This window comes from Oncorhynchus masou, chromosome 1 (genome assembly GCF_036934945.1).
Source record: "Oncorhynchus masou masou isolate Uvic2021 chromosome 1, UVic_Omas_1.1, whole genome shotgun sequence".
Classification (NCBI taxonomy): Eukaryota; Metazoa; Chordata; class Actinopteri; order Salmoniformes; family Salmonidae; genus Oncorhynchus; species Oncorhynchus masou.
The window spans coordinates 19529317-19550074 of record NC_088212.1 but is presented as its reverse complement, the minus strand read 5'-3'; the positions used below and the strand labels follow the sequence as shown (position 1 = coordinate 19550074).

At 44.0% G+C, this 20758-nt stretch overlaps 1 protein-coding gene across 1 annotated transcript in view; it reads right to left on the bottom strand.

The window, feature by feature from the left end:
• The window catches only part of LOC135527326 (BDNF/NT-3 growth factors receptor-like), a 56317-nt gene that overhangs the window by 12717 nt on the left and 22842 nt on the right, over positions 1-20758 (bottom strand). Inside the window, exon 12 of the mRNA XM_064955892.1 lies at positions 3495-3680. Coding sequence (XP_064811964.1) covers positions 3495-3680 — 186 coding nt within the window. The remainder of the gene's footprint in view (positions 1-3494; positions 3681-20758) is intronic.

Sequence of the window (20758 nt, the reverse complement as noted above, 5' to 3'; positions counted from 1 at the left end):
TCAGCAGGTTACTGTCTTCAGAGAGAAACAGGACACAAAACGTCAAGATTTATTTCTGATCTGATTAAGAAATGCATTTGAAGGAAATCTCACCACTCAGTCTATTGCATTGCGGAGGGCTAGACTTTGAAGCTGTATCGAGCTGCACTAACTTACTGAGAACCATAACCCAATATTAAAGAGATAGGTAGAGAATGTACAGACTCAAGACCTGAGCACAGCTTTGTTTGTGTGTGTTTGTGTGTGTGCATGTGCCTGTGTGTGTTAACCTGATGACATCACATCTGTCATAACCACAGCTCAGGGAATTATGTAAGTACCCACAATTCCCTAAACATCTACCCAAAAAAGCCACAACTCACTACCACTGCTTACAAACTCTCTTCTTTGTACACACATATTAATATCTATCATATAGCTCTGTTACTCAAACATGTTCTACTCAAAACTCAACTATTTCCATCATTACAGTCATTACAACCATACAACTCAACCATTCCTGCTAATTCATGTACAGTAAATGTACATTTCCACAACCAAACACCACACATTTACTACACGTATCATTCTCAGTAAGTTCAAATCAAACTTTATTTGTCACGTGCCGAATACAATATGTGTAGACCTTACAGTGAAATGTTACTTACAAGCCCTTAACCAACAGTGTAGACCTTACAGTGAAATGCTTACTTACAAGCCCTTAACCAACAGTGTAGACCTTACTGTGAAATGCTTACTTACAAGCCCTTAACCAACAGTGTAGACCTTACGGTGAAATGCTTACTTACAAGCCCTTAACCAACAGTGTAGACCTTACGGTGAAATGCTTACTTACAAGCCCTTAACCAACAGTGCAGTTCAAGAAGAGTTAAGAAAATATTTACCAAAAATGAATACATGTCAAGAAGAGACAAAGACAAAACCACACCCCTTCCCCTGTCTATCATTCTCCTTAGAGTTTTTGCTAATTAGTTGTGGCTTTTCCAAAGCCTCACTTCGGGACGGTGGTGTAGGGGTTGGCTTTAGACTTTAGTCACTGTTTTCTGATGTCATTGTTGAATGGGAGACATACCACAGGAGAAGAGTAAACAACTTGATGAAAATACATTTCTAAATCACAATTTCCAGTACAATGCTAATAAGCCTTCTTAACCCAGAGACCCAGAGACCAGGATGGAGATTAAAATTGATTGAATAAATGTTTTCCTCAGAAGTCTACACACAATACCCCATTATGACAAATTGGAAACAGGTTTTTAGAAATGTTTGCAAATGTATAAAAAAATAAAAAAAATGAAATACCTTATTAACAGATTCAGACCCTTTGCTATGAGCCACGAAATTAAGCTCAGGTGCATCCTGTTTCCATTGATCATCCTTGAGGTGTTTCTACAACTTAATTGGAGTCCACCTGTAGTGAATTCAATTGATTGGACATGATTTGGAAAGGCACACAACTGTCTATACAAGGTCCCACAGTTGACAGTGCATGTCACATCAAAAACCAAGCCATGAGGTCAAAGGAATTGTCCATAAAGCTCTGAGACAGGATTGTGTCGAGGAACAGATCTGGGGATGGGTAGCAAAACGTTTTTTCAGCATTGAAGGTCCCCAACACAGTGGCCTCCATCATTCTTAAATGGAAGAGGTTTGGAACCACCAAAACTCTTCCCAGAGCTGGCTGCCCGGCCAAACTGAGAAATCGGGGGAGAAGGGCCTTGGTCAGGGAGGTGACCAAGAACCCAAAGGTCACTCTGACAGAGCTCTATAGTTCCTCTGTGGAGATGGGAGAACCTTCCAGAAGAACAACCATCTCTGCAACACTCCACCAGTCAGGTCTTTATGGTAGAGTGGCCAGACGGAAGCCACTCCTCAGTAAAAGGCACATGACAACCCACTTGGAGGACTCTCAGACCATGAGAAACAAGATTCCCTGGTCTGATGAAACCATGATCGAACTCTTTGGCCTGAATGCCAAGCATCACATCTGGAGGAAACATGGCACCATCCCTACAGTGAAGCTCGGTTGTGGCAGCATCATGCCGTGGGGATGTTTTTCAGTGGCAAGGACTGCGAGACTAGTCAGGATCGAGGGAAAGATGAACGGTGCAAAGTACAAAGAGATTCATGATGAAAACCTGCTCCAGAGCGCTCAGGACCTGACTGGGGTGAAGGTTCACCTTCCAACATGACAATGACTCTAAGCACACAGCCAAGACAACACAGGAGTGGCTTTGGGACAAGTCTCTGAATGTTCTTGAGTGGACCAGCCAGAGACTGGACTTGAACCCGATCGAACACCTCTGGAGAGACCTGGAAATAGCTGTGCAGCAACGCTCCCCATCCAACCTGACAGAGCTTGAGAGGATCTGCAGAGAAGAATGGGAGGAACTCCCCAAATACAGGTGTGCCAAGCTTTTAGAGTCATACCCAAGAAGACTCGAGGCTGTAATCGCTGCCAAAAGTGCTTCAAGAAAGTACTGAGTAAAGGGTCTAAAACCCTATTTTTGCTTTGCCATTATGGGGTATTGTGTGTAGATGGATGAAGGGGGAAAAAACGATTTAATCAATTTTAGAATAAGGCTGTAACAAAATGTGGAAAAAGTCAAGGGGTCTGAATACTTTCCGAATGCAGTGTGTGTGTGTGCGTGTGTGTACATCTCTTGTTCTTAATGAGTTTTGTCCACTCTAATGGAGTGCACAAATTAATGGAGGCTATTGATCTGTTTCTAAGATATTAGAGTCACACCCACTCTCCTGACATAATACCTTACCTACATCGTTTCTCTCTTTTTCATCAAACTGAATACGACATTTACACACACAGACACACCACAAACACACAGACACACACACACAGCTGTACAGTAGTGACTGACATTTTATGTTTTTCTAAGGCTCATAAATCTCTTTTGGTGATTTGCTGAGGACACAAGTCAGACCACAGCTCTCTCCCCATTGGCCCAGACAGGTAAAGACAGCGGAGACACACACTGTGTATAACACAGACCTACACAGAGACACAGTCCTATTGTAGATGCCTCCGTACATCATCTGCTCAGGAAATTGTCTCCTCTTTAAGAAGCATGACCTCTAATTTGATGGATTAGATAGATCCAACTACACAGCTAACAAGTGTGATTGACACACACACACACACGGAACGCTGCCTGTCCCACTCAACACATTTTATCAGCAGCTCCAGTGCCATTTCCATAGCAGCGGAGAGAGTGTTGCTAAGGCAACCAACACATACGTACATTCTGGTGTGGGTTCTTAGATGGCGTCTATGTGTCGGTGCAACAGATTCATGGTGACGTCAGCACTCAGATCCTTTGAGATCTCCTAGTCTGCAGGCTATTCTTCTTTGCTACAGTCTAGTATGCTATATATTGTTACCCATTAAAAGGAACTGGTATTAAAGAAAGTCATTTGTATGTGTGTCTTGTGAGTGTATACACGCGTGTGTGTGTAAGCCATGGTCTTGTACTCACAGGTGTCTGATTTGAGCATGCTGTTGCTGCGGAAGTACTGAGGGTTCTCGATAACGGGGATCTTGGTCATGCCGATGATGACTGCGTCTAGGCCCATCTCAGAGGAGGACGGCGTGTTACTGCCATTGGACACGTGGTGGAGAGGAGAAGCCGAGTCGTCATCATTACTGATCACCGATGACGCACCTGAGAGAGAGGAGAGAGCGAGAGGAGAGAGAGAGCAGGGAGAGAGGAGAGAGAGAGCAGGGAGAGAGGAGAATGGAATTAAAAGGAAGATGAAGAGAGAAAAAATAAATGAGAACAGAAGAGATGAGAAGAGATGAGAATGGAATAGAAGAGAAGAGATGAGAACAGAAGAGAAGAGATGAGAACAGATGAGAAGGGGAGAAGAGATGAGAAGAGGAGAGATGAGATGAGAACAGAAGAGAAGAGATGAGAAGGGGAGGAGAGATGAGAACAGAAGAGAAGAGATGAGAACAGAAGAGAAGAGATGAAAGCAGAAGAGGAGAGATGAAAGAGAAGAGATGAGAACAGAAGAGGAGAGATGAGAACAGAAGAGAAGGGGAAAAGAGATAAGAACCGAAGATAAAGGGAGAAGAGATGAGAACAGAATGAGAGAAGAGATGAGAACAGAAGAGAAATGGGAGAGATGAGAACAGAAGAGAAGAGATGAGAACAGATGAGAAGGGGAGAAGAGATGAGAAGAGGAGAGATGAGAACAGAAGAGAAGAGATGAGGAGAGATGAAAGCAGAAGATGAGAGATGAGAACAGAAGAGGAGAGATGAAAGCAGAAGATGAGAGATGAGAACAGAAGAGAGAGATGAGAACAGAAGAGAATGGGAGAAGAGATGAGAACAGAATGGGAGAAGAGATGAGAACAGAAGAGAAATGGGAGAGATGAGAACAGAAGAGAAGAGATGAGAAGGGGAGAAGAGATGAGAACAGATGAGAGGAGATGAGCAGAAGAGAAGGGGAGAAGTGGTGTTTGAGGAAAATTAAAGTGGAAGAATGACATTTTAAAAAATGGAAGAGGAGGCATGTTTTTGTTTTTACAAAAAGTATGAGGCTCAATTCCATACCAATCACCACATCCTTCCTTGTTCATGAGTTTCTGAGATATGAGGTATCACTGATCACATTATCATCATGATATTATTAACCTCCCTAACCTAAGACACTATATCCCTCCGTAGATGTGCATGTCAAAACCCATATCTGAAGTACGTAATATGGGTATAACTGCATTTTATATGCAATGTTACCACAAGTAATACTCAAATATTGTTAAATACAGTATTTTTGAGTACATTTCTGTTAATGTCAAGGATTGCCTCTTTCTCATCTGTCCCACGAACAGAAATGTGGCCTTTAAACTTGTGGAAGATAGGAAACAAACTCTCCAAAATGCCATTCAATTGTCTCCCCTCAGGGCTAATGAATGTACAATAGTAGTTTAGGTCATGATGAGAAAGAATGTGTTGATACAGTACTTTGTGAATACGGAGAGAATGACGTATCATTTATCTGTGGACCAAATTTGGTTTCTTCTCTGGTTTACAGTTCTATCCCAAAATAAACAATTCATATTTTATTCTCATACACACAGTCTCAATCTCTAAACACACACACCACAGTGTTGTTTTGGAGCAGTAGAGGAATAGCAGTGCATTCCTAAGCAGGAGGAGGCAACAAAACAGGACAGAGAAACAAAGAGGGATTGTCTCTCAGTAGGCTTATAAGATTGTGTGTGTGCGTGCGTGTGTATGTGACAGTGTGGGTGGATGCTGCCATTTATGCACACTGATCACCAGATTGTGGTGAAACATGAATAATGGGGTCAAAGCACATCTGTCCAAACTAGCTCCCATGACCTCTACTCTCTGTGACCTCCAGCATTGTGTTGAAAGGAAGCAACACAATCCCTGACAAATGACTGCAAGACTCATAAAACGTATTGTTGTGACCCTTACAAGGCTAATTAAAATCTCCCCCAAGAGGGTTAACCCTAGTGGAGCAATGGTTTGCAGGTTAACGATTGGAATAATTACCTAGTGGTATGAGTGACCTTATTTCTTGTTGTCTATGGCCTGGAGTGTTTTCCTCACCAGGAAAACCTCTATGGGGGTCCTAGTTAATGACAAATGGTGAGGTTTGCCTCCTGGCGGTTTGATAATCCATCTAAACTTTACAATCTCAAGACATCGGACCTCTTTTCGTCCAGTCCTGCTCTGCTTTCCTCTGTGGTGCTACTGTCCGTGGAGTTTCAAGCGGTGCACTGACGGTAGAGCTTTACAGGGGAGCTCTTTGATTCTCCACCGATAATGTGTTGAGTGGATTCACCACAAACAGGCTTCTCTCTCCCCCGTGGGTGCTCAAATTATGTGCCACCATTACGCCTCCTCCTCCACCTCCTCTGGAAGAACCATTACGCAGCCGCATTGTACAGTAGTGGCGTCACTGCAATGCATTGTGGATACCAGAGAGGCATCCATCTTGCATCTGACTGGAGACATATGTATGGATTTTCTGTAACTGAGAGCAGTGATCCTACAAGAATGGCTGGTGTAATCAGGTTGACCCGCAGTGTAGACAGCCTGGTAGACAACAGACAGTTAGGTGATGTACTGTATATGACTTATGACTTGTATATGATTTATTTCACACACACACCACATCCTAAGCAGGTTATTGCTGTAAGCGTGTGTGTCGGGGGGACTCATCATTAGTGGTGAGGTCTAGGGCCAGATCGTTATAAACCCTATTTAGCCTTTAGGAGGGAAGGGGAGGGGTAGGGGGCACGAACAGGTCGGTGGGCCACGGGGGTCATAAGTGGGGTCAGGTCCTGACCTAACACACTTTAACAGACAGAGCTGCTCTAATGCAGGGGTGGGCTGGGGGGCGGAGACTCTGTTACTATATTGATCTCCTCTGGCTCGCTAAGCGTTCCTCCTTAAGACTGACTGACTGACGGACGGACGGACATTTATTGGATATGGGATTAGAGGGCTGCTGTGGTTATGGACATATGGAGTGTATTAAACGGCTTAAAATGACATCGTGCCTGTCAGTGTCATTAAAACGAGGTGATGATCTCTTAAAACACGGTGAGGAAATCAAATAAGATTTTATTTGCCACATGTGCCAAATACAAGGGGTGTAGACTTGACCGTGAAACGCTTGCTTACGAGCCCTTCCCAACGAAAAATGATTTACACAATAGAGGAATAAAATGCAAGAATGGAGCTATATACAGGGAGTAGCAGTACCAGATCACTGTGCAGGGAGCTATATACAGGGAGTAGCAGTACCAGATCACTGTGCAGGGAGCTATATACAGGGAGTAGCAGTACCAGATCACTGTGCAGGGAGCTATATACAGGGAGTAGCAGTACCAGATCACTGTGCAGGGAGCTATATGCAGGGAAAAGCACTACCAGATCACTGTGCAGGGAGCTACAGTGGGGAGAACAAGTATTTGATACACTGCCGATTTTGCAGGTTTTCCTACTTACAAAGCATGTAGAGGTCTGTAATTTGTATCATAGGTACACTTCAACTGTGCGAGACGGAATCTAAAACAAAAATCCAGAAAATCACATTGTATGATTTTTAAGTAATTAATTTGCATTTTATTGCATGACATAAGTATTTGATCACCTACCAACCAGTAAGAATTCCGGCACTCACAGACCTGTTAGTTTTTCTTTAAGAAGCCCTCCTGTTCTCCACTCATTACCTGTATTAACTGCACCTGTTTGAACTCGTTTCCTGTATAAAATACACCTGTCCACACACTCAATCAAAGAGACTCCAACCTCTCCACAATGACCAAGACCAGAGAGCTGTGTAAGGACATCAGGGATACAATTGTAGACCTGCACAAAGCTGGGATGGGCTACAGGACAATAGGCAAGCAGCTTGGTGAGAAGGCAACATCAGTTGGCACAATTATTAGAAAATGGAAGAAGTTCAAGATGACGGTCAATCACCCTCGGTCTGGGACTCCATGCAAGATCTCACCTCGTGGGGTATCAATGATCATGAGGAAGGTGAGGGATCAGCCTAGAACTACATGGCAGAACCTGGTCAATGACCTGAAGAGAGCTGGGACCACAGTCTCAAAGAAAACCATTAGAAACACTTCGCCGTCATGGATTAAAATCCTGCAGCGCACGCAAGGTCCCCCTGCTCAAGCCAGCGCATGTCCAGGCCCGTCTGAAGTTTGCCAATGACCATCTGGATGATCCAGAGGAGGAATGGGAGGACCTTCATGTGGTCTGATGAGACACAAATAGAGCTTTTTGGTCTGAACTTGCCGTGTTTGGAGGAAGAAGAAGGATGAGTACAACCCCAAGAACACCATCCCAACCGTGAAGCATGGAGGTGGAAACATCATTCTTTGGGGATGCTTTTCTGCAAAGGGGACAGGATGACTGCATCGTATTGAGGGGAGGATGGATGGGGCCATGTATCGCGAGATCTTGGCCAACAACCTCCTTCCCTCAGTAAGAGCATTGAAGATGGGTCGTGGCTGGTTCTTCCAGCATGACACCGATCCGAAACACACAGCCAGGGCAACTAAGGAGTGGCTCCGTAAGAAAGCATCTCAAGGTCCTGGAGTGGCCTAGCCAGTCTCCAGACCTGAACCCAATAGAAAATCTTTGGAGGGAGCTGAAAGTCCGTATTGCCCAGCTACAGTCCCGAAACCTGAAGGATCTGGAGAAGGTCTGTATGGAGGAGTGGGCCAAAATCCCTGCTACAGTGTGTGCAAACCTGGTCAAGAACTACAAGAAACATATGATCTCTGTAATTGCAAACAAAGGTTTTTGTACCAAGTATTAAGTTCTGCTTTTCTGATGTATCAAATACTTATGTCATGCAATAAAATGCAAATTAATTACTTAAAAAAAGAAGTAAAAATGACTTAAAATACAATGTGATTTTCTGGATTTTTGTTTGAGATTCCGTCTCTCACAGTTGAAGTGTACCTGATAAAAAAATTACAGACCTCTACATGCTTTGTAAGTAGGAAAACCTGCAAAATCGGCAGTGTATCAAATAGTTGTTCTCCCCACTGTATATACAGGGAGTAGCACTACCAGATCACTGTGCAGGGAGCTAGGGTGTACCAGTACCAGATCACTGTGCAGGGGTATGAGGTATTTGAGATAGATATGTTCACGAAGGCAGGAGGAACAATGTGTTTCTCGTCCACTTATTCCACTCTCAGTGCTAACCGGCAGTGATGACCGGTAAAGTGTCCTGTCATCCCTCTGGCACTAAGAGCCTCCCCTACCCCCACGCCTGCCCCCTTGCCCTCCAGCAGGGTAACCGGAGCATATTGCTCTCTAAACGCACCTCTAACCTCGCTGAAAACATGAAGTGATCTATTGATCTCACAGACACAGAGAAAAGGAGGGATGGCGGCATAGGAACAGAGAGAAAAACGTGTGGAGGAATGAGAGTAGAGGTGAAGAGAAAGGAAGGTTATGAGCAGGGAGAGATGGGGGTGGAGGAGATGAGGAGGGGTCGATGGACAGATGAATGAATTGAACAGGGGAGAGAGAAGGATGAAGGAATGAAGACTAATGGAGATGGAAGGAAGGATACAATTTCATTTATACTGCAATTTAATGGCAGGCTCTGAATCCAGCCCTCACTACCTGACAGAACAGGACCTAGCCACAGTCTGCAGCATATCAGATTCCTAACTGACCTCCCCCTCCATGTAAAAATATAGATTTTCTCTGTCTCTCTCTCGCTCTCTTTCTCTCTGTCAGTGCTTTTCTATTTTTAATAAACAAACTACATTCAACTTTTCATGTGACACCAGGGAGACTGGCTCACCTCCTCCCACTTAAAACATGTGAAGGTGACGAGACAGAAAAGGAGAGGGGGAATAATGAGAAGCAAACAGAAAGAGAGACAGACAAAGAGCATACATCATTTCTCCTTACACTATTAGCCGTCCATTGTTTGTCTTGGGAATTAAAGGCTGTGTGTGGTGGTGCACTCCGTAGCAGGTTCCATGATTCCTCATGTTGAATGACAACTTTAATACACACATAGAAGTGGATGGATTACATTTTGACAGTCTATTGGGGGCATTGAATGCCCCATTTCAGAAAGTGTGTGTGTGTGTGTGTGTGTGTGTGTGTGTGTGTGTGTGTGTGTGTGTGTGTGTGTGTGTGTGTGTGTGTGTGTGTGTGTGTGTGTGTGTGTGTGTGTGTGTGTGTGTGTGTGTGTGTGTGTGTGCGTGCGTGTGTGATGTCCCTGCATCGCTCAGGGTCAGTGTGTGATCAGAATGTGTGGATGAGCTTCTACAAAAACAGAACTCACTCACACACATTCTGTAGAGGGGGAGGACGAACAGAGAGGGAGGACACTGGAGAAAAATGCATTCACTTAAATTATAAGGATGTACAATGTGTTCCAATAGTTTTATTGTCTACGAGTCAGCCTCAATATAACTCAATATGACGTAAAACACTACAGCAATCAATGCCATCATTTACAGCACAACAACCACATAACACACTTACAAGCGGCTCTTGGCCCTGGATATTCCAGCAAGTATAAAAACACATTTTATACTGCATATCGGAGTGTACACACATATTCCAGTAAAAAAAACATTTTAAGATGCACTTCAAGTTTAATAAATGTTAGTTAATACAGTGTTAGAATGACTATCTAATTTCTCTTCCAAAAATATAGCACTTAAATATGTACAAATATGTGCAATACATGTATATTATATGTACTGGTAAAAGAAGGTTAATGGTTTATGAAAACCTGTCTTTTGTTTTGCTATGGAAGTGTAATGGTGTGTAACTGTATTTCATGGAAGTTGTATGATAAATGTGTCTCAACAGTGACCCTGTAACATCCTCAATGAAATACTCTCCATACATCAAACCTGACTTCCATTTGAACTGCAGCTTTAATGAGTGTGTATGTGTGTTTTACACTTTTATGTCTAATGAAAGTATTATGGGTGCTGAGATGTAGGCTGTTGGTATGGTATGTTTTAGTTCATGTGTTAGCATGTGGAGATATGTATAGAATATACAGTATGCATGGTTAGGTGCCCCTACTGGACCTATAGCTCAGTGTACTCCTCAACCATCAAACTGTGTTTACATGATACCTGCTAGTTCTCTCTCTCTCGCTCTCTCTCTCTCTCGCTCTCTCTGTCTCTCTCTCGCTCTCTCTCTCGCTCTCTCTCTCTCTCGCTCTCTGTCTCTCGCTCTCTCTCTCGCTCTGTCTCTCTGTGTCTCTCTCTCTCTCTGTCTCTCTCTCTGTCTGACTCTCTCTCTCTCGCTCTCTGTCTCTCTGTGTCTCTCTGTGTCTCTCTCTCTCTGTCTCGCTCTCTCTCTCTCTCTCGCTCTCTCTCTCGCTCTCTGTCTCTCGCTCTCTCTCTCGCTCTCTCTCTGTGTCTCTCTCTCTCTGTCTTTCTCTCTCTCTCTCTGTCTGTCTCTCTCTGTCTGTCTCTCGCTCTTGTTGGTGCATGCTGGGAATTGTATGAGCGAGTGTGAGTGGTGTCTGATTAAGGTATTTTTTTTCAGTGGTAGAATTAGGTTTATTGTATTTCTTGTTGGAATTGCCTTGGTTTTGGTGGGGATGGTGACCCAGATAGGGATGTTGTCCCTGACACCTGTTCAGGTGTGTTACTGAAGCCACTGTCACTGTGGAGGAGTTTCTGGTCACCGTAGGAGAGAAGGTAGGCTATCAAAATGTTGCTTATGCATCCCGGATAAATAAAGCAGTGGAGGTTTTTCTTAAAGAAGAGCGTCTTGTTGATCGGATGGTTGAGAATGGTGTACTTCTTAAAGGTATGTTTATTCAAGTTACGCCACTTTTTTCTCCGTCGACAAGAGTAACGATTTCGAACGTAACACTGTTTATTCCCAATGAGCTATTGGAGCGTGAGCCATTGCGGTTTGAGAAGTTTGCAAGTTCAATTAAAATTGTCCCGCTGGGTTGCAAACACCCGGCTCTGAAACAGGTTATGTCGTTTCGGCGACAGGTTTTTATGTTTTTGGACTCACCAGAGCAGACTTTCGTTTGAAGTCAAGTATGACAACAGATTGTATATGGCTTATGCTTGTACGAGTAGTCAACAGTGTTTTGAGTGTGGGGATGTTGGCCATAAGCAACATGCATGCCCGAAAAGGGAGAAGGTGGAGGGAGGGACGCAGGTGGTCCTCGTAACGCCTGGGCCCACTGATGTAGGGAGAGGTGGGTCGACTGTGGTAGAGCAGCCACAAGAACCTGTTGTTGAGGGTACTGAGTTGCATCTTGTACCAGAGGATAACATAACGTCTGATGTGCAGCAGAAAAATATTGTTTTAGGAAGTAAGGATGGAACTGGGGAGCCATTTCCCAAGACTGGTGAGGAGATACCCAGTGCGAGTGATGGGGTACAGGAGGGGGTTCAGGTGGAGTCTGCCAGGTAGTAAAGGAGATGTCCATTACGAGTAATGGGGTACAGGAGGGGGTTCAGGTGGAGCTAATCTCCCAGGTAGTGAAGAAGATGCCCATTACGAGTAATGGGGTACAGGAGGGGGTTCAGTTGGGGCTAATCTCCCAGGTAGTAAAGGAGATGCCCATTACGAGTAATGGAGTACGGGAGGGGGTTCAGGTGGAGCTAATCTCCCAGGTAGTGAAGAAGATGCCCATTACGAGTAATGGAGTACGGGAGGGGGTTCAGGTGGGACTAGTCTCCCAGGTAGTGAAGAAGATGCCCATTACGAGTAATGGAGTACGGGAGGGGGTTCAGTTGGGGCTAATCTCCCAGGTAGTGAAGAAGATGCCCATTACGGTAATGGAGTACGGGAGGGGGTTCAGGTGGGACTAGTCTCCCAGGTAGTGAAGAAGATGCCCATTACGAGTAATGGAGTACGGGAGGGGGTTCAGGTGGGACTAGTCTCCCAGGTAGTGAAGAAGATGCCCATTACGAGTAATGGGGTACAGGAGGGGGTTCAGTTGGGGCTAATCTCCCAGGTAGTGAAGAAGATGCCCATTACGAGTAATGGAGTACGGGAGGGGGTTCAGTTGGGGCTAATCTCCCAGGTAGTGAAGAAGATGCCCATTACGGTAATGGAGTACGGGAGGGGGTTCAGGTGGGGCTAATCTCCCAGGTAGTGAAGAAGATGCCCATTACGAGTAATGGAGTACGGGAGGGGGTTCAGGTGGGGCTAATCTCCCAGGTAGTGAAGAAGATGCCCATTACGAGTAATGGAGTACGGGAGGGGGTTCAGGTGGGGCTAATCTCCCAGGTAGTGAAGAAGATGCCCATTACGAGTAATGGAGTACGGGAGGGGTTCAGGTGGGGCTAATCTCCCAGGTAGTGAAGAAGATGCCCATTACGAGTAATGGAGTACGGGAGGGGGTTCAGTTGGGGCTAATCTCCCAGGTAGTAAAGGAGATGCCCATTACGAGTAATGGAGTACAGGAGGGGGTTCAGGTGGGACTAATCTCCCAGGTAGTGAAGAAGATGCCCATTACGAGTAATGGAGTACGGGAGGGGGTTCAGTTGGGGCTAATCTCCCAGGTAGTGAAGAAGATGCCCATTACGAGTAATGGAGTACGGGAGGGGGTTCAGGTGGGGCTAATCTCCCAGGTAGTGAAGAAGATGCCCATTACGAGTAATGGAGTACGGGAGGGGGTTCAGGTGGGGCTAATCTCCCAGGTAGTGAAGAAGATGCCCATTACGAGTAATGGAGTACGGGAGGGGGTTCAGGTGGGGCTAATCTCCCAGGTAGTGAAGAAGATGCCCATTACGAGTAATGGAGTACGGGAGGGGTTCAGGTGGGGCTAATCTCCCAGGTAGTGAAGAAGATGCCCATTACGAGTAATGGAGTACGGGAGGGGGTTCAGTTGGGGCTAATCTCCCAGGTAGTGAAGAAGATGCCCATTACGAGTAATGGAGTACAGGAGGGGGTTCAGGTGGGGCTAATCTCCCAGGTAGTGAAGAAGATGCCCATTACGAGTAATGGAGTTCAGTTGGGGCTAATCTCCCAGGTAGTGAAGAAGATGCCCATTACGAGTAATGGAGTACGGGAGGGGGTTCAGGTGGGGCTAATCTCCCAGGTAGTGAAGAAGATGCCCATTACGAGTAATGGAGTACGGGAGGGGGTTCAGGTGGGGCTAATCTCCCAGGTAGTGAAGAAGATGCCCATTACGAGTAATGGAGTACGGGAGGGGGTTCAGGTGGGGCTAATCTCCCAGGTAGTGAAGAAGATGCCCATTACGAGTAATGGAGTACGGGAGGGGGTTCAGGTGGGGCTAATCTCCCAGGTAGTGAAGAAGATGCCCATTACGAGTAATGGAGTACGGGAGGGGGTTCAGGTGGGGCTAATCTCCCAGGTAGTGAAGAAGATGCCCATTACGAGTAATGGAGTACGGGAGGGGGTTCAGTTGGGGCTAATCTCCCAGGTAGTGAAGAAGATGCCCATTACGAGTAATGGAGTACGGGAGGGGGTTCAGGTGGGGCTAATCTCCCAGGTAGTAAAGGAGATGCCCATTACGAGTAATGGAGTATTCCGGTGGGGCTAATCTCCCAGGTAGTAAAGGAGATGCCCATTACGAGTAATGGGGTACAGGAGGGGGTTCAGGTGGGGCTAATCTCCCAGGTAGTGAAGAAGATGCCCATTACGAGTAATGGAGTACGGGAGGGGGTTCAGGTGGGGCTAATCTCCCAGGTAGTGAAGAAGATGCCCATTACGAGTAATGGAGTACGGGAGGGGGTTCAGGTGGGACTAGTCTCCCAGGTAGTGGAGGAGATGCCCGGTATGAGTGATGGGGTGCAAGTGGGGAGTGTTGAGAGGGATGTGGCAGAGGGGAGTCAGGGGTCTGTGGCCTCAGTTGAGGAGGATCAGGAGAAGGATATGGGCTTGAGTATTGGAAGTAATAAAACAGAAAAGGCTTAATGTCATTTTTTTTCTACAGGCGATACATAGTGATGAGGTTAATGAGGTTGACGGGGGTATGTGTTGGGACAGGCAGCATATACTCAGTCATGGTACTAATTCCAGTGCTGGGGTGGCAATTTTGCTTTCCTCAGGCTTATGGGTGACTGTGGGATCTACAACAGAGATTGTCAAGGGTCGGGTTTTATTGGTTAAGGCGGATCTTATGTTTTTTGTTGTTGTTTTTTTAATGCTCCTAATGAGGGTACAGAGCAGAGTATTTCTGTATTTGATCAAATAAAGGAAACCTTAAGACAGTGTGACCAAGAGAGGTGTATGGTTTTAGGGGGGACTGGAACTGTACAGTGGATTTTACTGTTGATCGCACTGCTGAAGAACCTCACCTGCGGTCACAAATTTGCCTGTCTGGTCTATTAACTGAGTTTGAGCTTTCTGATGTGTGGAGAGTAAGAAATACAAAAGTTAGGCAGAACACATGGCTAACAGTTAATGAAGGTCGTGTCAGTGCAGCAAGGTTATACATGTTGTATGTATCTGAGCACCTGTAGCTCCTGTAGGTTTTTCTGATCACAATATTGTCACTGTTGATATTCACTAGAGGTCGACCGATTAATTGGCATGGCCGATTAATTAGGGCCAATTTCAAGTTTTCATAATAATCGGTAATCACCATTTTTGGACGCCGATTACATTGCAATCCATGAGGAGACTGCGTGGCAGGCTGACCACATGTTACGCGAGTGCAGCAAGGAGCCAAGGTAAGTTGCTAGCTAGCAATAAACGTATCTTATAAAAAACTATCAATCTTCACATAATCACTAGTTAACGACACATGATTGATGATATTACTAGGTTAACTAGCTTGTCCTGCGTTGCATATAATCAATGAGCTGCCTGTTAATTTATCATCGATTCACAGCCTACTTCGCCAAACAGGTGATGATTTAACAAAATCCTATTCGCGAAAAAAGCACAATCGTTGCACGAATGTACCTAACCATAAACACCAATGCCTTTCTTAAAGTCAATATTTTTTTAAACATGCATATTTACTTAAAATAAATTAATGTTAGCAGGCAATATTAACTAGGGGAATTGTGTCACTTCTCTTGTGTTCATTGCACGCAGAGTCAGGGTATATGCAAATGTTTGGGCAGCCTGGCTCATTGCGAACTAATTTGCCAGAATTTTACATAATTATGACATAACATTGAAGGTTGTGCAATGTAACAATATTTAGACTTAGGGTTGCCACCCATTCGATAAAATACGGAACGGTTCCGTATTTCACTGAAAGAATAAACGTTTAGTTTTCAAAATGGTAGTTTCTGGATTTGACAATATTAATTACCTAAGGCTCGTATTTCTGTGTTTATTATAATTAATTCTATGATTTGATATTTGATAGATGACTGGCTAGGCCACTCCAGGACCTTGAAATTCTTCTTACGAAGCCACTCCTTTGTTGCCCGGGCGGTGTGTTTGGGATCATTGTCATGCTGAAAGACCCAGCCACGTTTCATCTTCAATACCCTTGCTGATGGAAGGAGATTTTCACTCAAAATCTCACGATACTTGGCCCCATTCATTCTTTCCTTTACACGGATCAGTCGTCCTGGTCCCTTTGCAGAAAAACAGCCCCAAAGCATGATGTTTCCACCCCCATGCTTCACAGTAGGTATGGTGTTCTTTGGATGCAACTCAGCATTCTTTGTCCTCCAAACACGACGAGTTGAGTTTTTACCAAAAAGTTCTATTTTTGTTTCATCTGACCATATGACATTCTCCCAATCTTCTTCTGGATCATCCAAATGCTCTCTAGCAAACTTCAAACGGGCCTGGACATGTACTGGTTTAAGCAGGGGGACACGTCTGGCACTGCAGGATTTGAGTCCCTGGCGGCGTAGTGTGTTACTGATGGTAGGCTTTGTTACTTTGGTCCCAGCTCTCTGCAGGTCATTCACTAGGTCCCCCCGTGTGGTTCTGGGATTTTTGCTCACCGTTCTTGTGATCATTTTGACCCCACGGGGTGAGATCTTGCGTGGAGCCCCAGATCGAGGGAGATGATCAGTGGTCTTGTATGTCTTCCATTTCCTAATAATTGCTCCCACAGTTGATTTCTTCAAACCAAGCTGCTTACCTATTGCAGATTCCGTCTTGCCAGCCTGGTGCAGGTCTACAATTTTGTTTCTGGTGTCCTTTGACAGCTCTTTTGTCTTGACCATAGTGGAGTTTGGAGTGTGACTGTTTGAGGTTGTGGACAGGTGTCTTTTATACTGATAACAAGTTCAAACAGGTGACATTAATACAGGTAACTTCTTAAAGAAGAAGTTACAGGTCTGTGAGAGCCAGAAATCTTGCTTGTTTGTAGGTGACCAAATACTTATTTTCCACCATAATTTGCAAATACATTAATTAAAAATCCTACAATGTGATTTTCTGGATTTTTTTTCTCATTTTGTCCATCATAGTTGAAGTGTACCTATGATGAATATTACAGGCCTCTCTCATCTTTTTAAGTGGGAGAACTTGCACAATTGGTGGCTGTGACTAGATACTTTTTTGCTCCACTGTATATACAGTTGAAGTCAGAAGTTTACATACACTTAGTGTTACGGATACAGGTATCCTGTGTGTGTGTGTGTGTGTGTGTGTGTGTATGTATCCTGTGTTTGCTCTTCTTCTCCCCTCACAGGTGAAAATCATCACTCCCCAATCAGTCACCAATCAATCATCAATCAGAAGACACACCTCCTCCTGTTTTCCTACCCTATCACAGTTCCTTTCCCTTGGTTTAAAAACCCTGTCAGTTGTTTGCTCTCGAGCTCAATCTCTCTGTAAATGCCATGTCTGTAGGTCTCTGTGTTTCACTCTCTCGTTGTGTATTAACCTCTCTTTTGTTTGAGGACCTCCATAGCACTTTGTCATCACCTGTGAGTATTGTTTTGGTTAGGGTGTTTGTGTTTGATTGCTGGTGGGAAAAGCGGAAACCAAGACAAGTCGCCCATGGGCATACACTACCCGTAGGTAGATTCGTAACACTTATGTTGGAGTCATTAACTCATTTTTCAACCACTCCACAGATTTCTTGTTTACAAGCTATAGTTTTGGCAAGTCAGTTAAGACCTCTACTTTGCATGACACAAGTAATTTTTCCAACAATTGTTTACAGACAGATTATTTCACTTATAATTCACTGTATCACAATTCCAGTGGGTCAGAGGTTTACATACACTAACTTGACTGTGCCTTTAAACAGCTTGGAACATTCCAGAAAATGATGTCATGGTTTTAGAAGCTTCTGATAGGCTAAACTCAGTGCCTCTTTGCTTGACATCATGAAAGATCAAAAGAAATCAGCCAAGACCTCAGAAAAAATGGAGACCTCCACAAGTCTACTTCATCCTTCGGAGCAATTTCCAAATGCCTGAAGGTACCACGTTCATCTGTACAAACAATAGTACGCAAGTATAAACACCATGGGACCACACAGCCGTCATATCGCTCAGGAAGGAGAAGCATTCTGTCTCCTATAGATGAACGTATTTTGGTGTGAAAAGTGCAAATCAATCCCAGAACAACTGCAATGAACCTTGTGAAGATGCTGGAGGAAACAGGTACAAAAGTATCTATATCCACAGTAAAACGAGTCCTATATCGACATAACCTGAAAGGCCGCTCAGCAAGAAAGAAGCCACTGCTCCAAAACCGCCATAAAATAGCCAGACTACGGTTTGCAACTGCACATACGGACAAAGATCGTACTTTATGGAGAAATGTCCTCTGGTCTGATGAAACAAAAATAGAACTGTTTGGCCATAATGACCATTGTTACGGTTGGAGGAAAAAGGGGGAAGTTTCTAAGCCGAAGAACACCATCACAACCGTGAAGCACGGGCGTGGCAGCGTCATGTTGTGGGGGTGCTCTGCTGCAGGAGGGACTGGTGCACTTCACAAAATAGATGGCTTCATGAGGAAGCAAAATTACGTGGATATATTGAAGCAACATCTCAAGACATCAGTCAGGAAGTTAAAGCTTGGTCGCAAATGGGTCTTCCAAATGGACAATGACCCTGAGCATACTTCCAAAGTTGTGACAAAATGGCTTAAGGAAAACAAAGTCAAGGTATTGGAGTGGCCATCACAAAGCCCTGACCTCAATTCTATAGAACATTTCTGGACAGAACTGAAAAAGCGTGTGCCAGCAACGAGGCCTTACAAACCTGACTCAGTTACACCAGCTCTGTCAGGAGGAATGGGCTAAAATTCAGCCAACTTATTGTGGGAAGCTTTTGGAAAGCTCCCCACAATATTTGACCCAAGTTGAACAATTTAAAGGCAAATTTACCAACAACTAATTGAGTATGTAAACTTCTGACCCACTGGGAATGTGATGAAACCTGAAATAAATAATTCTCTCTACTATTATTCTGACATTTCACATTCTTAAAATAAAGTGTGGATCCTAACTGACCTAAGACAGGGAATTTTTACTAAGATTAAGTGTCAGGATTTGTGAAAAACTGAGTTTAAATGTATTTGGCAAGGTGTATGTAAACTTCGGACTGACATATTAGTAAAAAATCGTCAGATTAATCAGTTTTGGCTTTTTTTGGTCCTCCAATAATTGGTATCGGCGTTGAAAAATCATAATCAGTCAACCTCTACTAGTTGGTACTCTGAGAGAGGTTTTCTCTTCTCAACTGTTTATATTGGGGCCAAAGTACAGGTTTAGTCGAAGGGGGGTAGTTCTCCTACTTAACTTTGTGTCAGGGGCAGCTAAATTAGCCATTTGGAAGACACGAAAGAACAGTATTCGGTGACGGGTCTGTGGACGTGGTGGGCATGCTGGAGGGGATGTTGGCAGCGAGACAGAGGGTTGAGTTTGCCTATTACAAACTGGTTAATAACATTGGGCTGTTATGAGCTTATGGTGTATTCAGAGGTTGTTGTGTTTAGTTACTGTGGAGGAAGATTTGGTGTTGTGTTTTTAATTGATGTTTATTAACCATGTTTTTGTTTGAGTGTTTGTGTAATGGGTTCCAGCTCTCTGTCTCTGTCTCTCTGTGTGTGTTTGGGACTCCATTTCTCCTAGCGCCCAACCACCTCCAGTGGAACGTTATGAAATAACACAAAGCCTGAAGGAAAACACAAACAAAATAAATGAAATGAGCAGCAACATAAATTACATCATAATCATGACAGTGATCAAAATATTAAAACAAATCATGTGTGATCAGAAATTATACATTCAATGCATACCTAATTGTAAAACATCCCCCAAAAGTAGAAAGTAGGTCCCAGTTGCTGGTAGACATCAGTGCTTAGTAGAGTTAGTGGGATCAACAGCTCTGAGTGGTGGGTTAAGGTCGCTTAGTGAATTAGTCCTTCAGTGCAGAGGCAGGTGGAAAGATACAGTACATATACAGTACCATTCAAAAGTTTGAACACACCTACTCATTCAAGGGTTTTTCTTTATTTGGACTATTTTCTACATTGTAGAATAATAGTGAAGACATCAAAACTATGAAATAACACATGGAATCATATAGTAACCAAAAAAAGTGTTAAACAAATCAAAATATATTTTATATTTGAGATTCTTCAAAGTATCCACCGTTTGCCTTGATGACATCTTTGCACACTCTTGGCATTCTCTAAACCAGCTTCACGAGGTAGTCACCTGGAATGCCGTTCAATTAACAGGTGTGCCTTGTTAAACGTTAATTTGTGGAATATCTTTCCTTAATGCGTTTGAGCCAATCAGTTGTGTTGTGACATGGTAGGGGTGGTATACAGAAGATAACCTTATTTGTTAAAATACCACATTACGGCAAGAACGGCTCAAATAAGCAAAGAGAAACGACAGTCATTACTTTAAGACATAAAGGTCAGTCAAGCCGGAAAATGTCAAGAACTGAAAGTTTCTTCAAGTGCAGTCGCAAAAACCATTGAGCACTATGATAAAGCTGGCTCTCATGAGGACCGCCACAGGAAAGGAAGACCCAGAGTTACCTCTGCTACAGAGGATCAGTTCCTTAGAGTTAACTGCACCTCACATTGGAGCCCAAATAAATGCCTAAAAGAGTTCAGGTAACAAACACATCTCAACATCAACTGTTCAGAGGAGACTGCATGAATCAGGCCTTCATTGTTCGAATTGCTACAAAGAAACCACTACTTAAGGACACCAGTAATAAGAAGAGACTTCCTTGGGCCAAGAAACACGAGCAATGGGCATTAGACCGGTGGAAATCTGTCCTTTGGTCTGATGAGTCCAAATTTGAGATTTTTGGTTCCAACAGCTGTCTTTGTGAGACACAGAGTAG